Genomic DNA, 22019 nt, shown 5'->3' on the forward strand with positions numbered 1-22019 from the left:
TGTCCACAAACAGGTCAGTTTTCAGGGTATCCCTAAGCATGAGATTGATAACACTTTATCGTGCATCTTTAATGAGCAGTACATTTATTTAACTGTAGGCAAATAGGAAACCCCCATCATATATTAATCAAAGCTTTGTAGAATAAAAGCATGATATTGCTACATCAGAATCATAACTAATACATTTTTTATAGTTTCCATGAAATTGTAATTGTTTAAACGTGTGTAATTTATGCAATATATTTGGGGATATATGGTAAATTGCCAAGATATTGTAAGGAAATTGTATGTGTATATCAGAAAAATTGTATGTTGAAATCTGAAAAAAGGATGTTGTTATATGAGGGTATACGGGATGGGGTTCATTATGCCGAGACAGTAAAATCTGCCATTTCAATGGCAGAGCCAGCAATGTGGAATGCTCTGCCAGGGAATTTAAGATTCTGCTCTGATATTCTGAGGTTAAGAAAATTGCTGAAAACACATTTTTTTTGTTCAGGCATTTCATTGAATTGAGGCCTGTTCTCTTTTTAGAGAAGGTTCTGTCTGATACCGAGAATTTCATGGAGTAAGGGGAAACTCAATGAAGTTATAGGGAAACACTTTTAAAACCAATAGGAGGAAATTTTCTTTCACTCAGAGAATAGTTAAACTCTGGAACGCATTGCCAGAGGTTGTGGTAAGAACAGATAGCTTAGATGGTTTTAAGAAAGATTTGGATAAGTTCCTGGAGGAAAAGTCCACAGTCTATTATTGACAAAGACAGGGGGGAAGCCACTGCTTGCCCTGGATCGGTAGCATAGAATATTATTACTCCTTGGGTTTAGGCCAGGTACTAGTGACCTAGATTGGCCACCGTGAGAACAGGCTACTGGGCTTAATGGACCATTGGTCTGACCCAGTAATGCTATTCTTATGTTCTTATGTACATAAAGTTACAATATTGTATTCATAGACAGAAGTTACAAGGTATTTTCAATTTTATAGGGTAGACCATGGGTGTCAGAACTGGGGATGCCATAGGGGCCACGGCCTCCCCCAAAGTTGGTGGTTAATGACTCTACTCCTCCACCTACTTCCTCCCAGCTGCTGTAATTTTAAATCTTCGGGCAGTCGTCACGTAACGTCGCTGCAGAATGAAAACTTCCGGGCAGGCCTGCTCGTTGATGTTGCGCAGCAGCTGCTGAAAGATTTAAAATTACTGCGACCGGGGAAGGTAGGTGGGGAAGTAGGGAGCCGGAGAGAGAGGTCAAGCCTTAGAATTCTGCTGGGGCTAGGGCGGAGCTTTTGCCCCCACCCCCCAAATGAAAAAAGCATTCTGCTGCCTATGGGGTAGACCTTTGGTAGAGTCTAAGTTGCATCCCTCATTGAGGTTTATGAAGAGCCATGTTTTCAGTTGTTTTCTGAAAGCGGTATATTCAGTAGTAGTTCGAATCACTGTGGGAAGAGAGTTTCAAACTTTTGCTATCTGATAATAAAAAGATTAGCAGTGGGAACTCATATTTTATGCCTTTTAGTGATGAAAATGATATCATTAGGTGTTCAGAGTTGCACTGTTTAGTAGTTCTGCCTAAAAGATCAGTGAATCTGGGAAAGCCATCTGGGGTATCTCCATATAGGGTTTAAAGGCTAGGTAGCATACTTTCAATTCAATCTGGGTTTCTATTGGGAGCCTCAAACAAGTGATTTAAAGGGCCAGGAGCTTCTCCAAGCCTTTTAAATTGCTTTGAATATTGACCCTTTTGTGTTTAAGTGAACAAAATCCAAGACCAGCAACAATGCTATTGGCCCTTTGACTAAACTGTGTTGTTTACTACATAGTAACTGCTAGTGCAAATCTGTATTAAGAGTCTTTGCGGTAATTTAGTAGTTATACCCTGTATAAAGTGCTTTTTGTATCAGGTCATGGCATGGGCAGAGAGTGGGCACGGAGGGCATTAAGCAATTAACAAGCTGCACTTACTGCATACTGACCACCATATGTAGACTTGTTTGAGATCTGTGAAGGCAAATTCTGAGTAGCATAGGAAATGGAGACCATCATATTGGGAAAAATAAATTTTCCAGGTATAGTTTTCATTTTATTACTATTAAACCCCTATGTAATACTTGGTAATATCAGCAAAAAGTTATTTTTATACTTACCAAAAACCTGGTGCCATTTATTCCTAGCTCCTCTATTACAGTACTGCTTTCATACATTCCAAACTGAAAGTGAAAAAGAAAAAAATACACATAAATTAATTAGCAACTGTTTGAGAATCCTGCATCACTTTAGACGCTTACTGCTATATTGGTAGATATTCAGACCGGGCAAATCAGCGTTGTTTTTTTTTTTTTTTAATTAACCCAGATATTCATTGTCAGGCCCCTGCACTAAATATGTGGAGCTAATTCATCATAAGCTGATTTCCAGGTGCCAGCCAGTATTCATCCAAGGCCATATAAGATATTTATGTGGGTCCTGGCTGAATATCAGCATTTTGGGCAATTTGTAATGCATGAATCGCATACTTAGGTAATCCAAGATAAAGAGAATTACAGTAGTCAAACACTGGAGTCAACAGCATACTGATCACAGTACGAAAGTTATCCATCTTAAGGTAGCCTCTCAACTTTTGTAATAAATGAAGCTTAAAGAATACTTTAGAGACTACTGCCTTAATTGCTTGAATGAGAGCGTAGAATCCAATAGTACTCCCAAATACTTGCATTGATTTAGGACTGGGATAATCATCTTTTCCAACATTATAGTAGATGGAAACTTCTCCAAATGTTTTCCCCTAGCTATACACAAAACTTCTATTTTACTAACATTTAATTTTAACAACCTGAAAGCAGTGCTCAAGAAACAAAAGTCCATTAGCCATAGAACCTGTCATTGGAATCAGAAACTGTATATCATCGGCATAATGCCGAAAGTTCATACTCAGTTTTCTCAATTCCTGACAAAGGGGTAACAAATAAATGTTAAACAGAACTGCCGATAATCCTGAACCCTGTAGTGCACCGTCACTAAGAACAGCCCAACCTGAATAGTCTTGAGCAGGGGTAGGCAATTCCGGTCCTCGAGAGCCAGAGCCAGGACAGGTTTTCAGGATATCCGCAATAAATATGCATGAGATAGATTTGCATCTCAAGGAGGCAGTGCATGCAAATCCATCTCATACATATTCATCGTGGATATCCTGAAAACCTGACCTGGCTCCGGCTCTTGCGGACTGGAATTGCCTACCCCTGGTCTTGAGCAATCTCTACACGGAATGTCCTCTCAAGACAGAAATGAACGAAACCAATCTAAGATTTTTCCTCCAATACCCAAAGCTCTCAGCCTTGATAATAAAATTTGATAGGATAGTTAACTATGTGAAAAGGGGGTGAAATATCACAAACAAAATCATAAAACACAACCAATCACAAGCAAATGTTTTCTTAGTGATTATTCTCTAGAACAGTGATTCCCAACCCTGTCCTGGAGGAACACCAGGCCAATCGGGTTTTCGGGATAGCCCTAATGAATATGCATGAGGCAGATTTGCATGCCTGTCACCTCCATTATATGCAAATCTCTCTCATGCATATTCATTAGGGCTAGCCTGAAAACCCGACTGGCCTGGTGGTCCTCCAGGACAGGGTTGGCAACCACTGCTCTAGAACAGGGGTGGGCACCAACTATATACCGAGGGCTGTTGAAATATCAGTACCGTCCCTAAAGGACTGCAACATTACATAATGTTAGAATCAGAAATACACAGAGCTCTATAGACTTTCTCTGATGAATAAATAAATAAGTAAAATTTAGCTAAAAATGATAAAAACAAACAGCTAGAGTGGCTATTCTGACAATATTTGTAAAATATAGTATTTAAAATCACCAAAATTCTTTCTGTGTATAATTCCCATGGTCTCGGGGGGCCATGTAAAATTCAATGGTGGGCCGCAGGTTGTCCACCACTGCTCTAGATCAGTGATTCCCAACCCTGTCCTGGAGGAACACCGGGCCAATCGGGTTTTCAGGCTAGCCCTAATGAATATGCATGAGAGAGATTTGCATATGATGGAAGTGATAGGCATGCAAATTTGCTTCATGCATATTCATTAGGGCTAGCCTGAAAACCCAATTGGCCTTGTGTTCCTCCAGGACAGGGTTGTCCACCACTGCTCTAGATCAATGTTTCGTAACACAGTCTTGTAGCACTCCCTTGCCAGTCAGGTTTTCAGAATATCTACAATGAATATGCATGAAAGAAATTAGCATATAATGGAGGCAGAGCATGCAGATCAAGTTTATGCATATTCATTGTGGATATCCTGAAAATCTGACTGGCAAGGGGATACTCCAGGACTGATTTGGGAAACATTGCTCTAGATCAGTGGTTCCCAACCCTGTCCTGGGGGACCCCCCAGCCAGTCGGGTTTTCAAAATATCCCTAATGAATATGCATGAGAGAGATTTGCATACCTGTCTCTTCCATTACATGCAAATCTCTTTATGCATATTCATTAGGGATATTTTGAAAACCCATCTGGACAGGGTTGGAAACCACTGCTCTAGATCAATAGAGGAATTATTTTGAAAGCACACATGATAGCAAAAATTATAATGGGGGTATAATCTTGGTCTATGAGCCCATAGTGAGGACTGCTCAAAAATGAAAGATTTTCACTGATAAAAACTATGAGAAAAGCAACATTTTTTTTTTTTTTTTTTAAGTTCAATAAAATTTATTGGTTTTAATGTTTGCAAAAATATTTGCCATAGTATGAAATTGGAGTATTGGTATGTAAAAAATAAAAAGCCATAACATTCCCATTTTCTCTGGTTTTGCCCCCAATGAATAAAAATATGAAAACGTTGATATTTCTTATGATCACAGAAGAGTTTGAAACAGTATTATGGACTGGGGTAGAGGCTTAGCTGTGTACTGCCATGCAAATACCTGGGTTCAGCTCCCAAGCCAAGGCCCTCTTTTACTATGTCATGGTAGAGGTTTCTAATATGGCCTGGCGCACTGAATGCTCTGACGCTCATAGAATTCCTATGGGCATGGGAGCAGCTTCAGAGCATTTCTCTCCGGGCCATGGTAGAAACCTCTACCAAGGCTTAGTAAATGGGTGGTGGTGGGGGGGGGGGGGGGTTGTCAAATTTCTACTTCTTGAGCTGACTGAGGAAGGATTGTCATGGAGGCACAGATTCTTGAGGTGCATGCACTGTACATTGTATTCCAGAGAGAATCGTGGATCGTGGCTCCTAGCCAAGAGCGCTGAGTGTAATGGATACAACAACGCAGGACAACCAAACTGTGCTGCAAATTAAGGATCATGAGGCCATGGCCCCACTAGAGGAATGTTTCTGATTGAGCCAGAAGCCCAGAAATGCAGCAGAAAGCTGCCAAGCCTCCTATCCCTGAATAAAAGAGGTTTCGTGTGAACAGTTTTGTATCTATTACAGATAAACCCATTTGAATCTAATGGACTGAGCTTTATTCCTATAGACACAAAATGGGGGAGAAAAAAAGCCTTAGTGAATCAAGCACTTTATATTTTAAGTAGATGTTAGCATTCACTTTGTGCAGCCATCTGTTTCCTCTATCTTTTTAGGCTTCGCTGCCAAACAGAACAGGAGCAGAGTCTTTAAATTTAATTAAATAATTTAGAACTAAGCAACTGAACACTCGGTACTGCTCGGTAGAAGGATTGCCAATTGACTGCAGATTTTCAGGGCAGGCTGATCCAGGTCTGGTTTTATTCCAGGATCTGTAGTTCTGGTATCCCTGTTGATTCCCTTAAGAAAAACAAGAGAGGCCCATGCAGGCAATGGGCTAAAACCTGCACTGCATTGGTTTGTCCTGAAAATCTATAGCTAGTATGCTTAGCAGTTATCACATGCAATTAGCATGCACTTAAATAATTTAAGTGTGGTCACTTACACACACACATACATGACTAAAATACAGGCAATTATTTATTCATTAAAAAATTTATAGCCCGCAGAATCCCACAATTCTGTGTGGCTTACATAAAAACACACATATTAAAATTAAACAAACAGTTATCAGAAAGAACTTCTATTAAATTCTCACTCAACTATTAATATCTACATGCATTTCTACCACCTAAAACTAGATAGCTCCTCAAAACCCATAAGGGAAGACAAAGTACTCTAGGCCTGCTGGTGGGAAAACTGATTTGATCCCTTAATTTTCCAGGTAATAACCCATTGCTCTAAACACTAATCGGAGGTTTCTGCCACGGGCTGGCGAGGTAAATGCTTCGACACACAGCATTTATCTTGCTGGTCCGTGGTAGGAGCCTCTACTGCTGTTTAGTAAAACCCAGCATAAGTTAACTCAGTGTGACCCAAGTGACCATTGGTTTTTCCTTCATTTTTTTTGTCACTGTTTACTAGGGATATTCATTCATTATAAACAGTAAAAGTGTAAATTGCTCAGAACCTTGAACCAAACCATTCAGTATATTCACTGAACTATGTTTGTCAATGGGACCATCATCGCCTTTACCATCCCAGACCGCCTCAAAGTGCTAGTGATACTATAAGGAACCTAATTCAATAAAAGTAATGGGAATAGTCCATTTTTATACCTATGGGCTATGTGGTACTTAGCAGACGCTGATGTTCATTAGCACGTGCTAAATTTTATTGAAAGGGCCCCTAAATCAGGAAATTGAATAGGATGTGTTGTGTTGATCCTCACTGATATTAAGAACATAAGAATTGCCATTCAGGGACAGACCGAAGGTCCATCAAGCCCAATATCCTGTTTCCAAAAGTGGCCAATCCAGGTCACAAGTACCCAGCTAGATCCCAAGTAGTGGGTGAAAGACCAGAAACTAAAACCAAATATGTTGGGGCTCACACATAGGGCTCCTTTTACTAAGGTGCGCTAGCGTTTTTAGCGAGTGCTAAAGATTAGCACGCACAAACCCAGTGGCGTACCAAGGGGGGGCGGGAGGGGCGGTCCGCCCCGGGTGCCAGCCCTGAAGGGGTGCTCCCGGCCTTGCCGTTCAGTCCCCCCACTTATCTTAGAGTTCCCTGGCGGTCAACTGGTAACTATGTTCAAAAGGCAACCACAGATAAAAATTCCAGTGCGAAGTGCTAGTGTTGGGACAAACAGGGAGAAATACTAGAGTACCTGAATAAATTCATGTAAACCGTTCTGAAATCTCTTGGGAGAACGGTATAGAAAACGGAATAAATAAATAAATAATTTTTTTCTGTTCTTGTACAATTATTCTTTTGAGGTTGGATTACTGTAATGCGGTCTTCTTAAACCTAACTAAGAAAAGTCTTCAAAGACTCCAGGTGATCCAGAATAATGTGTCTAGGCTGACCTTTGCAAGAAGTAAATTTGATCATGTTTGTCCGCTTTTGCTAACACTTCACTGGCTTCCAATGATTTCTAGAGTCTATTTCAAATGTGCTTGCTTTACATTTAAGATCTTGCATGGCATTTTTCCTTCCTTCCTTCTTTTATTTTGGACTTCTACAAGATCTGAATTTACCAGACCTACTCAAAAACTTAAATGATCCTTTCCTACGCTGAAAGGCGTCATCTATACAGGAAATCTAGGGAAGTCTCTTCTTTTCAAAATGACTGAGCTCTGGAATAATTTTCCTGTCCAGTGGTGTGATCTGGGCTCTCTCCAATCATTCCGTAAACATCTGAAAACTTGGCTTTTTTATAAAATTGTGATCTTCGCTTTCTTCTACATTATCCCTATCCCTATCCCTATTGTATTTTTTTTTTTTTTTTAATTTACTGTAAACCGTGTCGAGCTCTATTTTTATAGAGAAGATGCGGTATATAAGCTTAAGGTTTAGTTTAGTTTAGCCTAGATTGGTAAAGCACATTGATCTAGGTGCCTCATTTTAGCCATCATTTATAGAATCTGGGCCTAACTGCATGACATTTTTTTATTTTTTTAAATTTATTTTTGGAGGGGGCTTGTTAGGGGTGGTGAATGAGATTGGAAATTCTATTTAGGTAGTATGCTCACATTAGCACGTGCTAATTGAATAATGCAGGGTATACTTTGGAGGAAAGACAGGAGAGGGGAGATATGATAGAGACGTTTAAATACCTACGTAATGTAAATGCGCATGAGCCGAGTCTTTTTCATTTGAAAGGAAATTCTGCAATGAGAGGGCATAGGATGAATTTAAGAAGTGATAGGCTCCGGAATAATCTGAGGAAATACTTTTTTTTACAGAAAGGGTGTAGATGCGTGGAACAGTCTCCCGGAAGAGGTGGTGGAGACAGAGACAGAGACTGTGTCTGAATTCAAGAGAGCCTGGGATAGGCACGTGGGATCTCTCAGAGAGAGAAAGAGATAATGGTTATTGCGGATGGGCAGACTGGATGGGCCATTTGGCCTTTATCTGCCATCATATTTCTATGTTTCTAACACGGGAACCCTTAGCACCTCCTAAGTAGGAAATGCTGTGTGCTCCCTTGTTAATTATTTATAGTTGTCGCACGCTAATGACAACATTAGTGCCTGACCTGCAAGTTAAAAAAATTTAAAATGCCCTATAGAAACATAGAAACATAGAAAGATGACGGCAAAAAGGGCCATAGCCCATCAAGTCTGCCCACTCTATTGACCCACCCCATTAAGTCTGAATGCTAATGACCTAGTTCCTTAACTCGACCCTCGTAGGGATCCCACGTGGATGTCCCATTTATTCTTAAAGTCGAGCACGCTGGTGGCCTTGATCACCTGCACCGGAAGTCTGTTCCAGTGATCTACCACCCTTTCTGTGAAGAAATACTTCCTGGTGTCACCACTAAATTTCCCTCCTCTGAGTTTGAGCGGGTGCCCCCTTGTGACCGAGGGTCCCTTGGGAAAGAATATATCGTTTTCCACCTCGACACGACCCGTGATGTACTTAAATGTCTCAATCATGTCACCCCTTTCCCTGCGCTCCTCAAGGGTATAGAGCTGCAGTTTGCCCAGTCTTTCTTCGTATGAGAGACCCTTGAGCCCCGAGACCATCCTAGTGGCCATCCTCTGGACCGACTCAGCTCGAAGCACATCTTTCCGGTAATGTGGCCTCCAGAATTGCACACAGTATTCCAGATGGGGTCTCACCATGGTTCTATAGAGTGGCATTATGACTTCAGGTTTACGGCTGATGAAGCTTCTATTGATACATCCCATCATTTGCCTTGCCTTTGATGAGGCCTTCTCTACTTGTTTGGCAGCCTTCATGTCTGCACTGATGATTACCCCCAAGTCCCATTCCTCTGAAGTCCTAGCTAGCGTTTCTCCATTCAAGGAGTATGTTCTGCATGGATTTCCTCTGCCGAGATGCATGACCTTACATTTTTTAGCGTTGAAGCCTAGCTGCCATGTCGAGGACCAGTTTTCTAATGTGATCAGATCTTGTGTCATACTATCCTGGAGGTTGCTTTCACTTACTATGTTACACAGTTTGGCATCGTCGGCGAACAGTGCTACTTTACCCTGAAGCCCCCGGGTCAAGTCCCCTATGAATATGTTGAAAAGGGATGGTCCCAGGACTGAGCCCTGCGGCACTCCACTAGTCACCTCCGATGTCTCAGAACAAACTATGTTGTGAACAAACTAGTAAAATGGTGTGGTAACCATGTTAGCTCACTTTTAAAGGTAATATATAGAAATAAAGCACAAAGGAAATAAGATGACACATTTTTTATTGGATTAACTTAAAACATATCTTGATTAGCTTTCAATGATAACCCTGTTTCTACCTTCGAAAGCTATGGAGGGGGGTGCTGAAAAGTTCTCAGCCCAACCAACCAGCTTCTTAAATTCTGAGCACTGTTTTGCCACTGTAGCTGAAAAGAGTGCTAGCTTATTTCGCTAAGTGCCAATTTGTAGAAATGAAATTCTCTGTTTTGACATTGTTTCAGATCACTGATTGAACCATATCCACGTCTTCTCCTCATACTCAAAAAAAAAGGTGGCATTTTACGTTCTTTATATTTTCTTTTATTTTTATATATTACCTTGGATACACTAGAAATGGGCTCAGCACATGGCAAAGTCCTGCTTAGTAAAAGAGCTCCTCTGTGCTCATCCCATGCCACCTCCAATGCCATGGTTTTTATGGCTTGCACCTCTCTTGGAAAGCTGATTCCAGGAAGTGCATCTGTTAGTGTATTCAGTTCATTAGGGTGCCTTAAACAATTTGGCGTGTGCTAAAGGGATTCAGCACATTATCCTATGAATTAATGAACATTAAGGGCTCCTTTCACTAAGCTGCGTTAGCGTTTTTAGCACGCGCTACAGATTAGCTCGCGCTAACCCCGCGCTACGCGCCAAAAACTAACGCCAACTCAATGGTGGCGTTAGCATCTAGCACACACGGCAATTTAGCGCATGCTAAGCATGCGCTAAAACCGCTAGAGCAGCTTAGTAAAAGGAGCCTTAAGGGGTCCTTTTACTAAGGCCCGCTAACTGATTTAGCATGTGCTGAATGCTACGGTGCCTATTAGAATCTATGGGCGCCTTAGCATTTAGCGTGCGCTAAATTGGTTATCATGCGCTAAATCAGTTAGCGCGCCTTAGTAAAAGGACCCCTAAGTAATTAGTAAGCATTAAAAACTTATAGCGTAGGTTATAGTAGGGTTATGAAAATGAATATCGGCTCCTTATATCAAGTTGTGCTAGAGATTTTTAGCGCGGGGCTGGTGTGGTGAATGTTCTATACACCACACAACATATATTCAGAAAACCCCACTATACCTGAGGTAATTCGAGACAGTTTCCTATTTCTTTAAACGGAGAAAAGACCTCAGTTCTTTCCAGGGATTATTGTCACCTGGAAAAACTCTATGTTGGCTGTATTATACAGCTACATAGGAAAAAACATCCTTGGTCTACATAAACTCCGTATGGAAAATCAATTATGAAAAACTAATATATTCTTTAAATAGTATTCCTTAAATAGTATGCTCATTTCAAAATTCAATCACAGTTCATAGGAAAACTTATCTTCAAATGTGCTTTATCTTCAGGACATGGTTTAAATCTTAGCAGTCTCGAATTACCTCAGGTATAGTGAGGTTTTCTGAATATATTTTGTGTGGTGTATTGATCTTTCATATATTCAGCTTGTACTGAGTATTTTATTTGTGGTAAATGTTCTGACACAGAATTCTTTAGCGCATTGGATCACTTACCTCTAGCACAGCTTGATAAAAAAAAAAAAAAGGGGGGGGGGGTATGTGAAGCAAACTGAAAAAAAAAAAACCCTCTAAAAATAAGGAAAAATGACCAAATGAAGGAAAATCAAATAAAAAAAATGTTTGCCCTGGGCACGCCCCTAGCTGACACACACATTTACCTCCCTTTCTGGAAGGAGTCATTATCTAATGTTACTTTCTCATCCTCTGGCCCCTGTGAGATTCTTTTAACGACTTTCTGTATCCATTTTTTATTTCACTGGAAATGCTTGCTTCTTAGTATAATAACCCCCCCCTTTTACAAAACTGCGCATGAGGCTTTGTGCCAGCCGGTCATAAAGTTCCTACGAGCGTCGGAGCAGCGCAGAGCATTCAATGCGCCAGCCGGTGCTAAAAACCTCTTGCACGGATTTGTAAAACGGGAGGTTAGTTATATGTTTCAAGTAGTTGAATGTCCTTTTACATACAACCTTTTTTTAGTTCAATATATTTTATTAATAATTTTAAATATAAACAAGTCATGACTCAAACAGTTCACAGAAATGATTGGCAAAACAGATTAATTATAATAATCAGTATACAAATAATGTTGATGCTAAGGGCTCCTTTTACTAAGCTGCGCTAGCGGTTTTAGCGCACTGTGCATTGCCGTGCGCCCTAGACCCTAATGTTACCATTGAACGGGCATTAGTTTTTGGCACGTAGTGCAGGGTTAGCGCGCATGGCAATGTAGAGCGCGCTAAAAACGCTAGCACACCTTAGTAAAAGGAGCCCTTAGTGTCAACATTATTTGTATACTGATTATTGTAATTAATCGGTTTTGCCAATCATTACTGTGAACTGTTTGAGTCATGACTTGTTTATATTTAAAATTATTAATAAAATATATTGAAAACTAAAAGCATGAATGTACATTACCCCAAAAAAGATATTCATTTTAAATGTGATATGTCGCTATATTTTGTGAGGAGATTCCAAACTTTTAAAAAAATTTTATTTATTTATTTTATTTTATTTTTTTATTTGTTCAATTATCTATACCAGGGGTGTCCAATGTCGGTCCTCAAGGGCCGCAGTCCAGTCGGGTTTTCTGGATTTCCCCAATGAATATGCATTGAAAGCAGTGCATGCAAATAGATCTCATGCATATTCATTGGGGAAATCCTGAAAACCCGACTGGACTGCGGCCCTCGAGGACCGACATTGGACACCCCTGATCTATACTGTTCTCAGAACAGTTTTACATGCATTTATTCAGGTACTCAAGCAGTTTTCCCTGTCCTTTCCGCAAACACTCTCTCGTACTTAGCAGTTAGACTTATTAAATTCCACCATTCCATGTATTCAACTCTTGACAAGTCTTTCCAGTGAGCAAGAATTATTTTAATTGCTAAGTTAAGCAAAATTCATACAAGTTTGGCCTGTTATCTGTGATTGAAGTATTTTTTTTTATATTATTCACCTTCTTTTCACTTTGACTTGCCTTTTTATTTCTTACATCAATTATGAATGTTGGGTGTTATCTAAACTTGAGTATGCTTGTCCTACTGATAGCTTAATGATTAGGAAGGTCATCCTTCATATTCTACCCATAAAAATAACCAGCACAAATAAGTATTCACAACAGGTATCATTTTCTTGCACGCCTTTTCAAAATGAATACTGACCTCTACTTTAATATTTCAAAACTCAAAAGGTCAAGCAGCAATCCTCAACAGTGACAATCAATATATTTACTTGTTACAAGTAAACTTTATTCAGCTACTCCTCTGTAACTGTCCCGAAACTCTGGGAGCAGACATATTCAATACAAACCAATTCTGATTATCTTATATCAAAAAAGATACAGTGGAATTAGAAAAGGTACAGAGAAGGGTGATGAAAATGATAAAAGGGATGGGACGACTTCCCTCTGAGGAAAGGCTAAAATGGCTAGAGTTCTTCAACTTGGAGAAGAGATGGCTCAGGATGATATGATAATGGTCTATAAAATACTGAGTGGAGTGGAAAAGGTAGATGTGAATCACTTATTTACTCTTTCAAAAAATGCTAGGACTAAGGGGCAAGAGATGAAGCTACTAAATAGATTTAAAACAAACTGGAGAAAATATTAAACTCTGGAATTCATTGCTGGAGAATTTGATGAAATCAGTTAGCTTAGTAGAGTTTAAAAAGGTTTGGATAATTTCCTAAAAGATAAGTCCATAGCCGTTATTGAGATGGCCTGGGATAATCCACTGCTTATTCCTAGGATATGCAGCACAAAATCTGTTTTATTATTTGGGATCTTGCTAGGTACTTGGGACCTGGGTTGGCCACTTTTGGAAACAGGATACTGGGTTTGAAGGACCTTCGGTCTGTCCCAGTATGGCAGTTCTTAGATTCTTAAACTGATTGATCAGATCAAATAAATAGTAGATACATATTTATATTTTCCTTGATTGTTTTCTTATCAATTGCTCTAATGGAGATGTGTAACTCCTGGCCTGGAACTCCAAAGACAACCAGCAGCCATAGTGCTAGAACGAGCATGCAGGCATTATAGGATTTCCCTCAATAAGACCTCTTTGTGGCAAGCCTGCATCCATCCTGCATTTACAGTTAAATTACAGCAGTATCTACATTGGGGATTTCAGCAATAATAGATTAGCTTAGAAGTCTAGTTGCTAGGGATAGATAGGAGGAAATATTTTTTCACTCAGAGAATAGTTAAGCTCTGGAACGTGTTGCCAGCAGATGTGGTAAGAGTGGATAGTGTAGTTGGTTTTAAGAAAGGTTTGAAAAAGTTCCTGGAGGAAAAGTCCATAGTCTGTTATTGAGAAAGACATGGGGGAAGCCACTGCTTGCCCTGGATTGGTAGCATGGAATGTTGCCACTCCTTGGGTTTTAGCCAGGTACTAGTGACCTGGATTAGTCACTTGAGAATGGGCTACTGGGCTTGATGGACTGAACCAGTAAGGCTATTCTTATGTTCTTATGAAATGACATGGGAAATATGTTTTGCATTGTTTTTAGCCCAAAATCGGTGGCACACCTGGCTTGGTTGCCAACACAGAGCACTCCCCTTTTCCAGGTATATCACCCCCTCCAGGCAGTGTGAGGGGGGTGCGTGGAGTGGTTGTAGGGCCGTTGTCTGTATGCAAACAGCTGTTGACTCTGCCGGTCCCCTAGTGGGGAGCTAGTAGAGTCCATGGGCATGTGTGTAGACCGTGACCCTGTGGCTTCTCGGTGCGCCCCCTTACTGCCTACACCCAGGGAGCACTGCACTCACCACTTTGCCCTTGGTATGCCACTGGCCCAAATTACATGAAAAACCCATAGATGTTTTTTGCCTGTGTTATAAACAGTGTGTAATCTTTGTTAAAAGTGTGCACTATTTGCGTGAAAAACAATTCTATAATAGGGTGCCCACTTTTATGCACCCTTAGTGCACATAAACGTAAGGAATACTAGCACTTAGGTGTATAGGTGCACACTTACCCATGAAAGTACTTCCAAAACACTTCCAGATAAACTAAGCTTAACATGCCAATGTAATTTTGAAAGTTCTCTGTAATGTCGCTGTCTGTATACAGTCTCTTCCCCTGTAAACCGCTTTGACTGTTTATGGTATGGCAGTATATAAAAATAAAGTTTATTATTATTATTATTAAGCACTATTCTGCAACAATGCATGTAAGTGACTTGGGAGGTAAATGCAAGGGGGTATACACCTGCGTGGGACGTGAGAGGGGCTTCCACTTACACACATAACTTACAGAATGTTCTGCTGCATTTTCATGACTGTATTTAAGGGATGGGGGGATTTTAAGGATAACATTTTATATAAAGTAATTTAATTATTTATTATGAAGGGGTGGGAAGGGAGGGAGATAAGATTTTATGATTGGTATTATTGCTGAATATTAAGTGATATTCTCAACGTGCAAATATTATCACACTTATTGTACGTATAAAAATGAATAAAGATTAAAAAAAAAAAATGACTGTATTTATGCCAGGTCTATGGCTGGTGTGACTACAGGTGCTTAAACGTAAGAGATTCACTGCCTTGGGTGAATCTCTTCATAAAGGTGGTTAATAGATCTTAATAAATAAATAAATAAGTCGCGCACACATACCAAGTTATGCTATTATTGTATACCAGACTCTGGGTGCTGAGATCCATTATAGAATAGACTCTCATCGCACAGTATTGAAACATCTATAGAATTACCCCCATAGAGTGAATTCACACTACTTGCAAACAGTATGCATGCTAGCCGCTTTAGGGTGCACTAAATATTAGCATGCACTAAACACAAACGTGTCCATTATAACCTATGGACGCATTAGCGTTTAGTGCGCACTAAAACGGTTAGTGTGTCTTTTTTGTAAGACTCTATATGCTCTTTGTAAGATTCTATGTGCTGTATCCCGGACCTTTTGTAAGTTTCTATATACTGTATCCCGGACTTCTACATATTGTAACTCGCTGACTGTCCAGCTCTCTTCAGTGTGAACCACCTAGAAGTCTCACGACTATGGCGGTATAGAAGAATAAAGTTATTATTATTATTAGTAGTAGTAAAAGGATCCCTTTGTGCACTCTTCCCAAACAGTACACACTATTTATGATGTTGTCCCAAAAAGGAGGGGATGGGGGAGGGCAAAATAAAAATTGGTATAAACGACATTGGAGACTAAACAAAATGAATTTTTTTTAGCCTGCACACCTCTAGTACTTACTAGCATATATTTAAGAGAATATTGCATGTTTTTTGCCAAATTTGACATATTAAGATCCCCTTTTACTAAGCCATGGTAGAGGTTTCTACTGCGGCCTGGGGTGCTAAATGCTCCGATGCTGCTCCGATGCTCGCTATGAGCATCAGAGTAGCGTTGGAGCAGTTAGTGCTCTAGGCTGCGGTAGAAACCTCTACCACGGCTTAGTACAATGCAGCTCTGTATTTCCTAGCGTATTCTCTGGCTACTTCTGACGTTACCCGCATTGAAAGCTTTTGGTATATGCAGTTTATAAGACCCACAATGTAATCTATAATAATAAAATGCTAAGCGCGCATGCGCACTAAAAAAAACGTGTTCCCTGAGATGTCCCGAAAATACGAGTGCGCATGCGCGCATACAACGTCACCACAGCCTGCTCTCCGTCTCCACCTCGCGCCGCTGCAGGCCCCACACTCGCAACTCACACATCCTCTGCAGCCTAGCAACTCCGACCACAACCTTCCACCCTCAACCGCCTATGCCGGCTCAGGCTGGCGCGTTGAGGAGTCGGAATGCAGACCCGGAAGAGCGAAGGAAGCCTCACACTGAGCAACTTCTGCCACGGTCCCGGGTTCCTCTAAGCCTACCCTTCTCGCGGTCTGGCCGGCTACCTTAGTCCTTTGCCGCCGCCGCCACCCCCTTCCCTTCCCTACCCGCGGTCGACAAAACTCTTGCCTCCAGCAGCCGACGCAGCACTGTAAACACGCTGCTTCGCGGACTCTACTGCCTTCATTTGCTCTTCCGTTTCTCTGATGACGTCATCAGGGACATAGAAGAGCAAATCGGGGCAGTAGAGGCCGCGAAACAACGTGTTTACAGTGCTGCAGCGGCTGCTGGAGGCAAGAGGTTTGTCGACCGCGGGAAAGGAAGGGGGTGGCGGCGGTGGCAAGGGACTAGGGGAGCTGGCCAGACCGCGAGAAGAGAAAATCGCGTGGGCCACGAAGAGACAAGGAGGAACTGGGAAGAAGGAAGAGGGAAAGGGGCCTGCTTTGGGGTAAGGGTGTGCTTGGAGGCACACAGCTTTGCTTGGGGGGGGAGACAGAAGGGGGCCACGGAGAGACAGGGAGGAACTGGAGCGGGAGAGGGAAAGGGGCCTGCTTTGGGGAAGGGCTGTGCTTGGAGGCAGACAGCTTTGCTTTGGGGGGAGACAGAAGGGGGGGCCACGGAGACACAGTCAGGGAGGAACTGGAGGGCCAGAGGGAAAGGGGTCTGCTTTGGGGGAGGGGTGTGCTGGGAGGTAGATAGCTTTGCTTGGGGGGGAAAAAAAAATGGGGGGCCACGGAGAGACAGTCAGGGAGGAATTGGAGGGGTAGAGGGAAAGGGGTCTGCTTTGGGGGGGAGGGGTGTGCTGGGAGGCAGACAGCTTTGCTTGGGAGGGGAGACAGAAGGGGGACCACGGAGACACTGTCAGGGAGGAATTGGCAGGGTAGAGGGAAAGGGAGCTGCTTCGAGGGGGCAGATCATTTTGCTTAGGGGGGGAAGACAGAAGGGGGGCTACGGAGAGACAGGGAGGAACTGGAGGGGGAGAGGGAAAGGGGGCTGCTTTCTAGCACCCGTTAATGTAACGGGCTTAAATACTAGTATAATATAAAATAGGTAAAACATTCATTAATTGACCTTAACGCATGTGGACAAATAAATAAAACAACTTTCTTTTATTCTCAAAAGCAGCATTATTCATGGCATGATAATGCTAGCTTTGAGATGGACTAATCTTTCCTTCATGGGAGCACTAAGCCTCTAACAAATGGTCTGAAACAGCCAGAGTAGTTCTAAAAACAGCCAGTGCTTGAAACAGAACCCCCCTCTAACTTTTCCCAGCATCAAGCACCCAACTGCCCCAAATCTTACCCCTTTGATACTTACGAAAGGGTTCCCTTGTGGCTAGTTAGGAAGCAGAAGCGATCTCCTGGATACTCTTGCCATATCAGTGCCTAGATTCAAAAGGATGTCTCTCAACCCTTAGTAGTAGACTAATAATACTACTTCTGGGGTATTGAGTGACACCATTTTGACTCTGGGTGTAGATGGAGCAAGAGTATCTAGGGGTTGCTATTACTCCCCTCTAGACATCAGAGAATTCCTTGTTAAATGAAGGGAGATTTGCTAGTGAGTGGGCTGGGTATTGGCTGCTGGGGAGGGTAAGATAATACAGCTTTATTATAGTTGCATTGATAACACCCCTCTTAAATAAATTTAGGTTTGCTACAATACAATTTTATTAAATTGCTGGATGCTTAGGTAGAACTAAGATTTCTCTGCAAAGTTCATTGATCATGTAGTTTGCTGCTTTTCCCATTAGCTGGCCTTTTTGTTTAGTCACTCTTGGGTTCTATCATCCCTGAAATCATCATATGTTCAGTACTTATAACAGCCTATAAATTAACTGGAATTACCAATAATTGAGCATGTTTATGAAAAACAGCTGTAAGAGTTTTTATAGTTCAGAAACTAGTGGTATATTAAAGAGAAAAAGGGCACAGAGACCCACAAAACAAGAAACCCAGAGTTAAATCTCTCCAACAGTGCTCTAAATCTCAGTTGCCCGTCAACAACCCCTGCCACTGTTCTGCCCGGCCTCCTGCTTTTCCTCCTGGTTGTGTGCACAACCGCTGCACCCTGCTGGGCTGATGGCAGGAAAGATGTGGAAACAGCTGGGTTACACTGTAAGGTTAGTCTTGCAATAAAAGCTGAAAGATCTTAGGGCTCTCATAACTACAGTTACCAGATGTCTGGGAAAACCCGAACATGTCCTCTTTTAAGAGGACTGTCCAGGTGCCTGGAGGGATTTCCAAAACCGAGGAGTTTGTCTGGGTTTTGGAAGGCCCCAAAGCTCAGGGCCACATCTGGAGGCTCTCTGCACACATGTGGATGCCATTGTGATGATGCCACACGTATGTACGCATGCATGTGACATCATGTCGATCTCCGGGCATGCACAGAGGCCCTCCAGATGTGGCCCTGAGCTCGGGGAAGGAGACACGAGGTCTGTGTGTGGGAGGGGCTGGGGAAGAATGGGGCGGGGCTTGGGTTGGAATGGGGCGGGGCCAGGTGTCCTCTTTTTTTTTTTAAGAAGAAATCTGATAATCCTACTCTTAACTTGAGGCTGGCTCTCCAGCAGCAGGAGATGACTTGCAATCACATGCTTCTCCTGCTGTTAAGCCCAAGGGGTAGAAAGAGGATTAGAAGAATGACAACGGGATAGAAAACAAATTAAATAAATAAACAGTCAACCATTTGTGGTGGTGGTGGTGAGGGGATGAGTAGGAATATTTAAGGAAGGGACAGGTTGAGAAGTGGGAAATAGTATCTGAAAAGGGTAAAAACCTGGAGGGGAGAAAATGAGAAAGAAGGAGGGATCCCAAGCCCTCCTGCCCCGCAATCTCTAATCCCCCCCCCCCGAGTCCGATGGGGCCAGGAGGGAGCCCAAGCCCTCCTGGCCTCTAGACCCCCACCCCCAACAAGATTGGGCAGGAGGGAGCCCAACCCCTCCTACCCAGGCGGACCCCTTACCCCCCACCCCCCACTACAATATGGGCAGGAGGGATCCCAGGCCCTCCTGCCCTCGACACAACCCCCCCAATGACCGTCCCCCCCAAACCCTCTGCCGACCCACAGCCCCCCCCATCCACAGGAGGGGCCTAAGACTCCCGGGCCATACTCTGTGACGTGCGGGATATCAAGAAATAATAAAAACTCAAAACTTGAAACTGGAAGAGAAGAGATGCCAGCGCCCCCCCACCAAGAATGTGCCTGGGGAAGTCCACCCTCCACCCCCACTATGCCACTGAGTGTGCACACAAATCGATTAGTGCATGTGAACGCACTTCAGTGTCCTTTGATGAATTTCCCCCTTCATTTGTGCTAACTGCTACGCAGAACATTGTATACCTATGGGCTGCATGGCACTTAAACACACACTGATTTATTGGTGCATACTATGTCCTTTAGCACAGTGGTTCCCAACCCTGTCCTGGAGGACCAGCTGGCCAATCGGGTTTTCAGGATAGCCCTAATGAATATGCATGGAGCAGATTTGCATGCCTGCCACTTCCATTATATGCAAATCTCTCTCATGCATATTCATTAGGGCTAGCCTGAAAACCCGATTGGCCTGGTGGTCCTCCAGGACAGGGTTGGGAACCACTGCTTTAGCACACCTTAGATAGAGCAGGGCCACTGAAAATCCAAGTATGTCCTACTCACCGCAATTTAATTGGGCAGAAGACTCTCCTACCTGGTTAAATCATTTTTAATATTTATTTTATTTTAGTTATTTATATACCACCTATTAATTGTCTAAGTGGTTTACATTCGGGTACTCAGTTATTTGTCATTGTCTGTCCTGGTGAGCTCACAGTCTTAAACCCTTTGCAGGGCCACATTTTGGATTTGTAGTTACTTGGAGGGCCTCAGAAAAAATAGTTAATGTCTTATTAAAGAAATGACAATTTTGCGTGAGGTAAAACGCTTTATAGTTTATAAATCTTTCCTTTTGGCTAAGTCTTAATAATAATATTGTAATTTATAGCTAAAGAGACATTTGATCAAGAAACTGTTTTATTTTACTTTTGTGATTATGATTAACATACCGAGGGCCTCAAAATAGCACCTGGCGGGCCGCATGTGGTTCCCGGGCCGCAAGTTTGAGACCACTGGTCTATCTAATGTACCTGGGGCAAAGGAGCATTGAATGACTTGCCCAGGGTTAGAAGGAGAAGTGCAGGGCTTGAGCCCACAACTTCAGGGTGCTGAGGCTGTGGCTCTAACCACTAGGCAACTCCTCCCCCCCCCCTTTTTTAAAAATTCCTCTTCTTCTGTTTACTGATACGTTTTCTCCTGTTGATTTTAATTGTGTGTTTTTACCACTATAAAGCAAAAACAATTGCTTTTACAATTGTACTATATAAGAAGGCAGTGAGGCAGAGTTATTGAAGAAAAGTATATTAGCCTTTTGCAACCTGTAATTATCTTCCCTGAATAAATTGCCCGTGGAGTATGAGAGAGGAAAATACTGCTTTCTCTCATTCTCTAATTAGTGACACCTGATGCTTGTTTCAGGTACCATAAAATGGAAACTCGTGCAAAAGGGAAGCCAATGAGAGTCTGATGTTGTGGGGAAGCTGTTTTTGACTGCTGAGGGGGAACAGAAATAGAAAAGCCTCAGAAAAGAAACCCACTAGGTTTGCTAAGACTGAGCAGAGGAGGCTGTTAGAAGGGACCTGGTTGTACCTAGGACAGCCTGAATAATGTAATTTTGCACTTGAGAAAAGCTAGATTTTTGATTTGCTATGTTTTTGGTTTTTCTGTTGCACTGGTCTATCTCCCTGGATTCGCTTAAGTAAAAGAAGAGCTTGTTGGACAGACAGTCCCGTGCCTGTAAGATTTACCTTCAAGCAGGAGCCTGAACTGTTAGGGAAGGTTTGAGGAACCCATAACTGGAATGGATCACTGTATTTATTTTGTTTAAGTATTTATATACCACTTATAGTCCATGTGGTTTACATTCAGGTACTCAAGCATTTTTCCCTATCTGTCCTGACGGGCTCACACTCTTATCTAATGTGCCTGGGGCAATGGGAGATTACGTGATATGCCCAGGGTCAGAGGGAACAGTATGGGATTTGAACCCATAACCTCAGGGTGCTGAGGCTATGGTTCTAACAACTGCACCACACATTCCCTGTGTATGCATATTACAATGAGTATATGAATGGCTTATCAACCGGTCGATATTCAGCGCTCTTTTGATGGCCTTGAACAGCTCTTGGCTGGCCAAATAGCATATAACTGGCTATCTGCTGACATTCAGTGGGAACTGGCTATCTCCCACTGAATCCACTACTAAATCCTGAGTGAAGTCTACAAAATCCTAAGGGGAATAGAATGAGTACAGGTGGATCAATTTTTTACTCCATCAAAAATTACAAAGACTGGGGGGCACTCAATGAAGTTACAGGGAAATAATTTTAAAACCAATAGGAGGAAATATTTTTTTCACTCAGAGAATAGTTAAGGTCTGGAACGCATTGCCAGAAGTTGTGGTAAGAGTGGATAGCA

General features: G+C 42.1%; 1 protein-coding gene across 2 annotated transcripts in view; it reads right to left on the bottom strand.

Annotated features, from left to right (window-relative positions):
* The window catches only part of BLNK (B cell linker), a 309255-nt gene that overhangs the window by 267761 nt on the left and 19475 nt on the right, over positions 1 to 22019 (bottom strand). For both annotated transcript variants that reach the window (XM_033943169.1, XM_033943170.1), the window contains exon 2: positions 2146 to 2208. In XM_033943169.1, the coding sequence (XP_033799060.1) occupies positions 2146 to 2208 (63 nt within the window). The remainder of the gene's footprint in view (positions 1 to 2145; positions 2209 to 22019) is intronic.

Source organism: Geotrypetes seraphini, chromosome 4, assembly GCF_902459505.1.
Source record: "Geotrypetes seraphini chromosome 4, aGeoSer1.1, whole genome shotgun sequence".
NCBI lineage: Eukaryota > Metazoa > Chordata > Amphibia > Gymnophiona > Dermophiidae > Geotrypetes > Geotrypetes seraphini.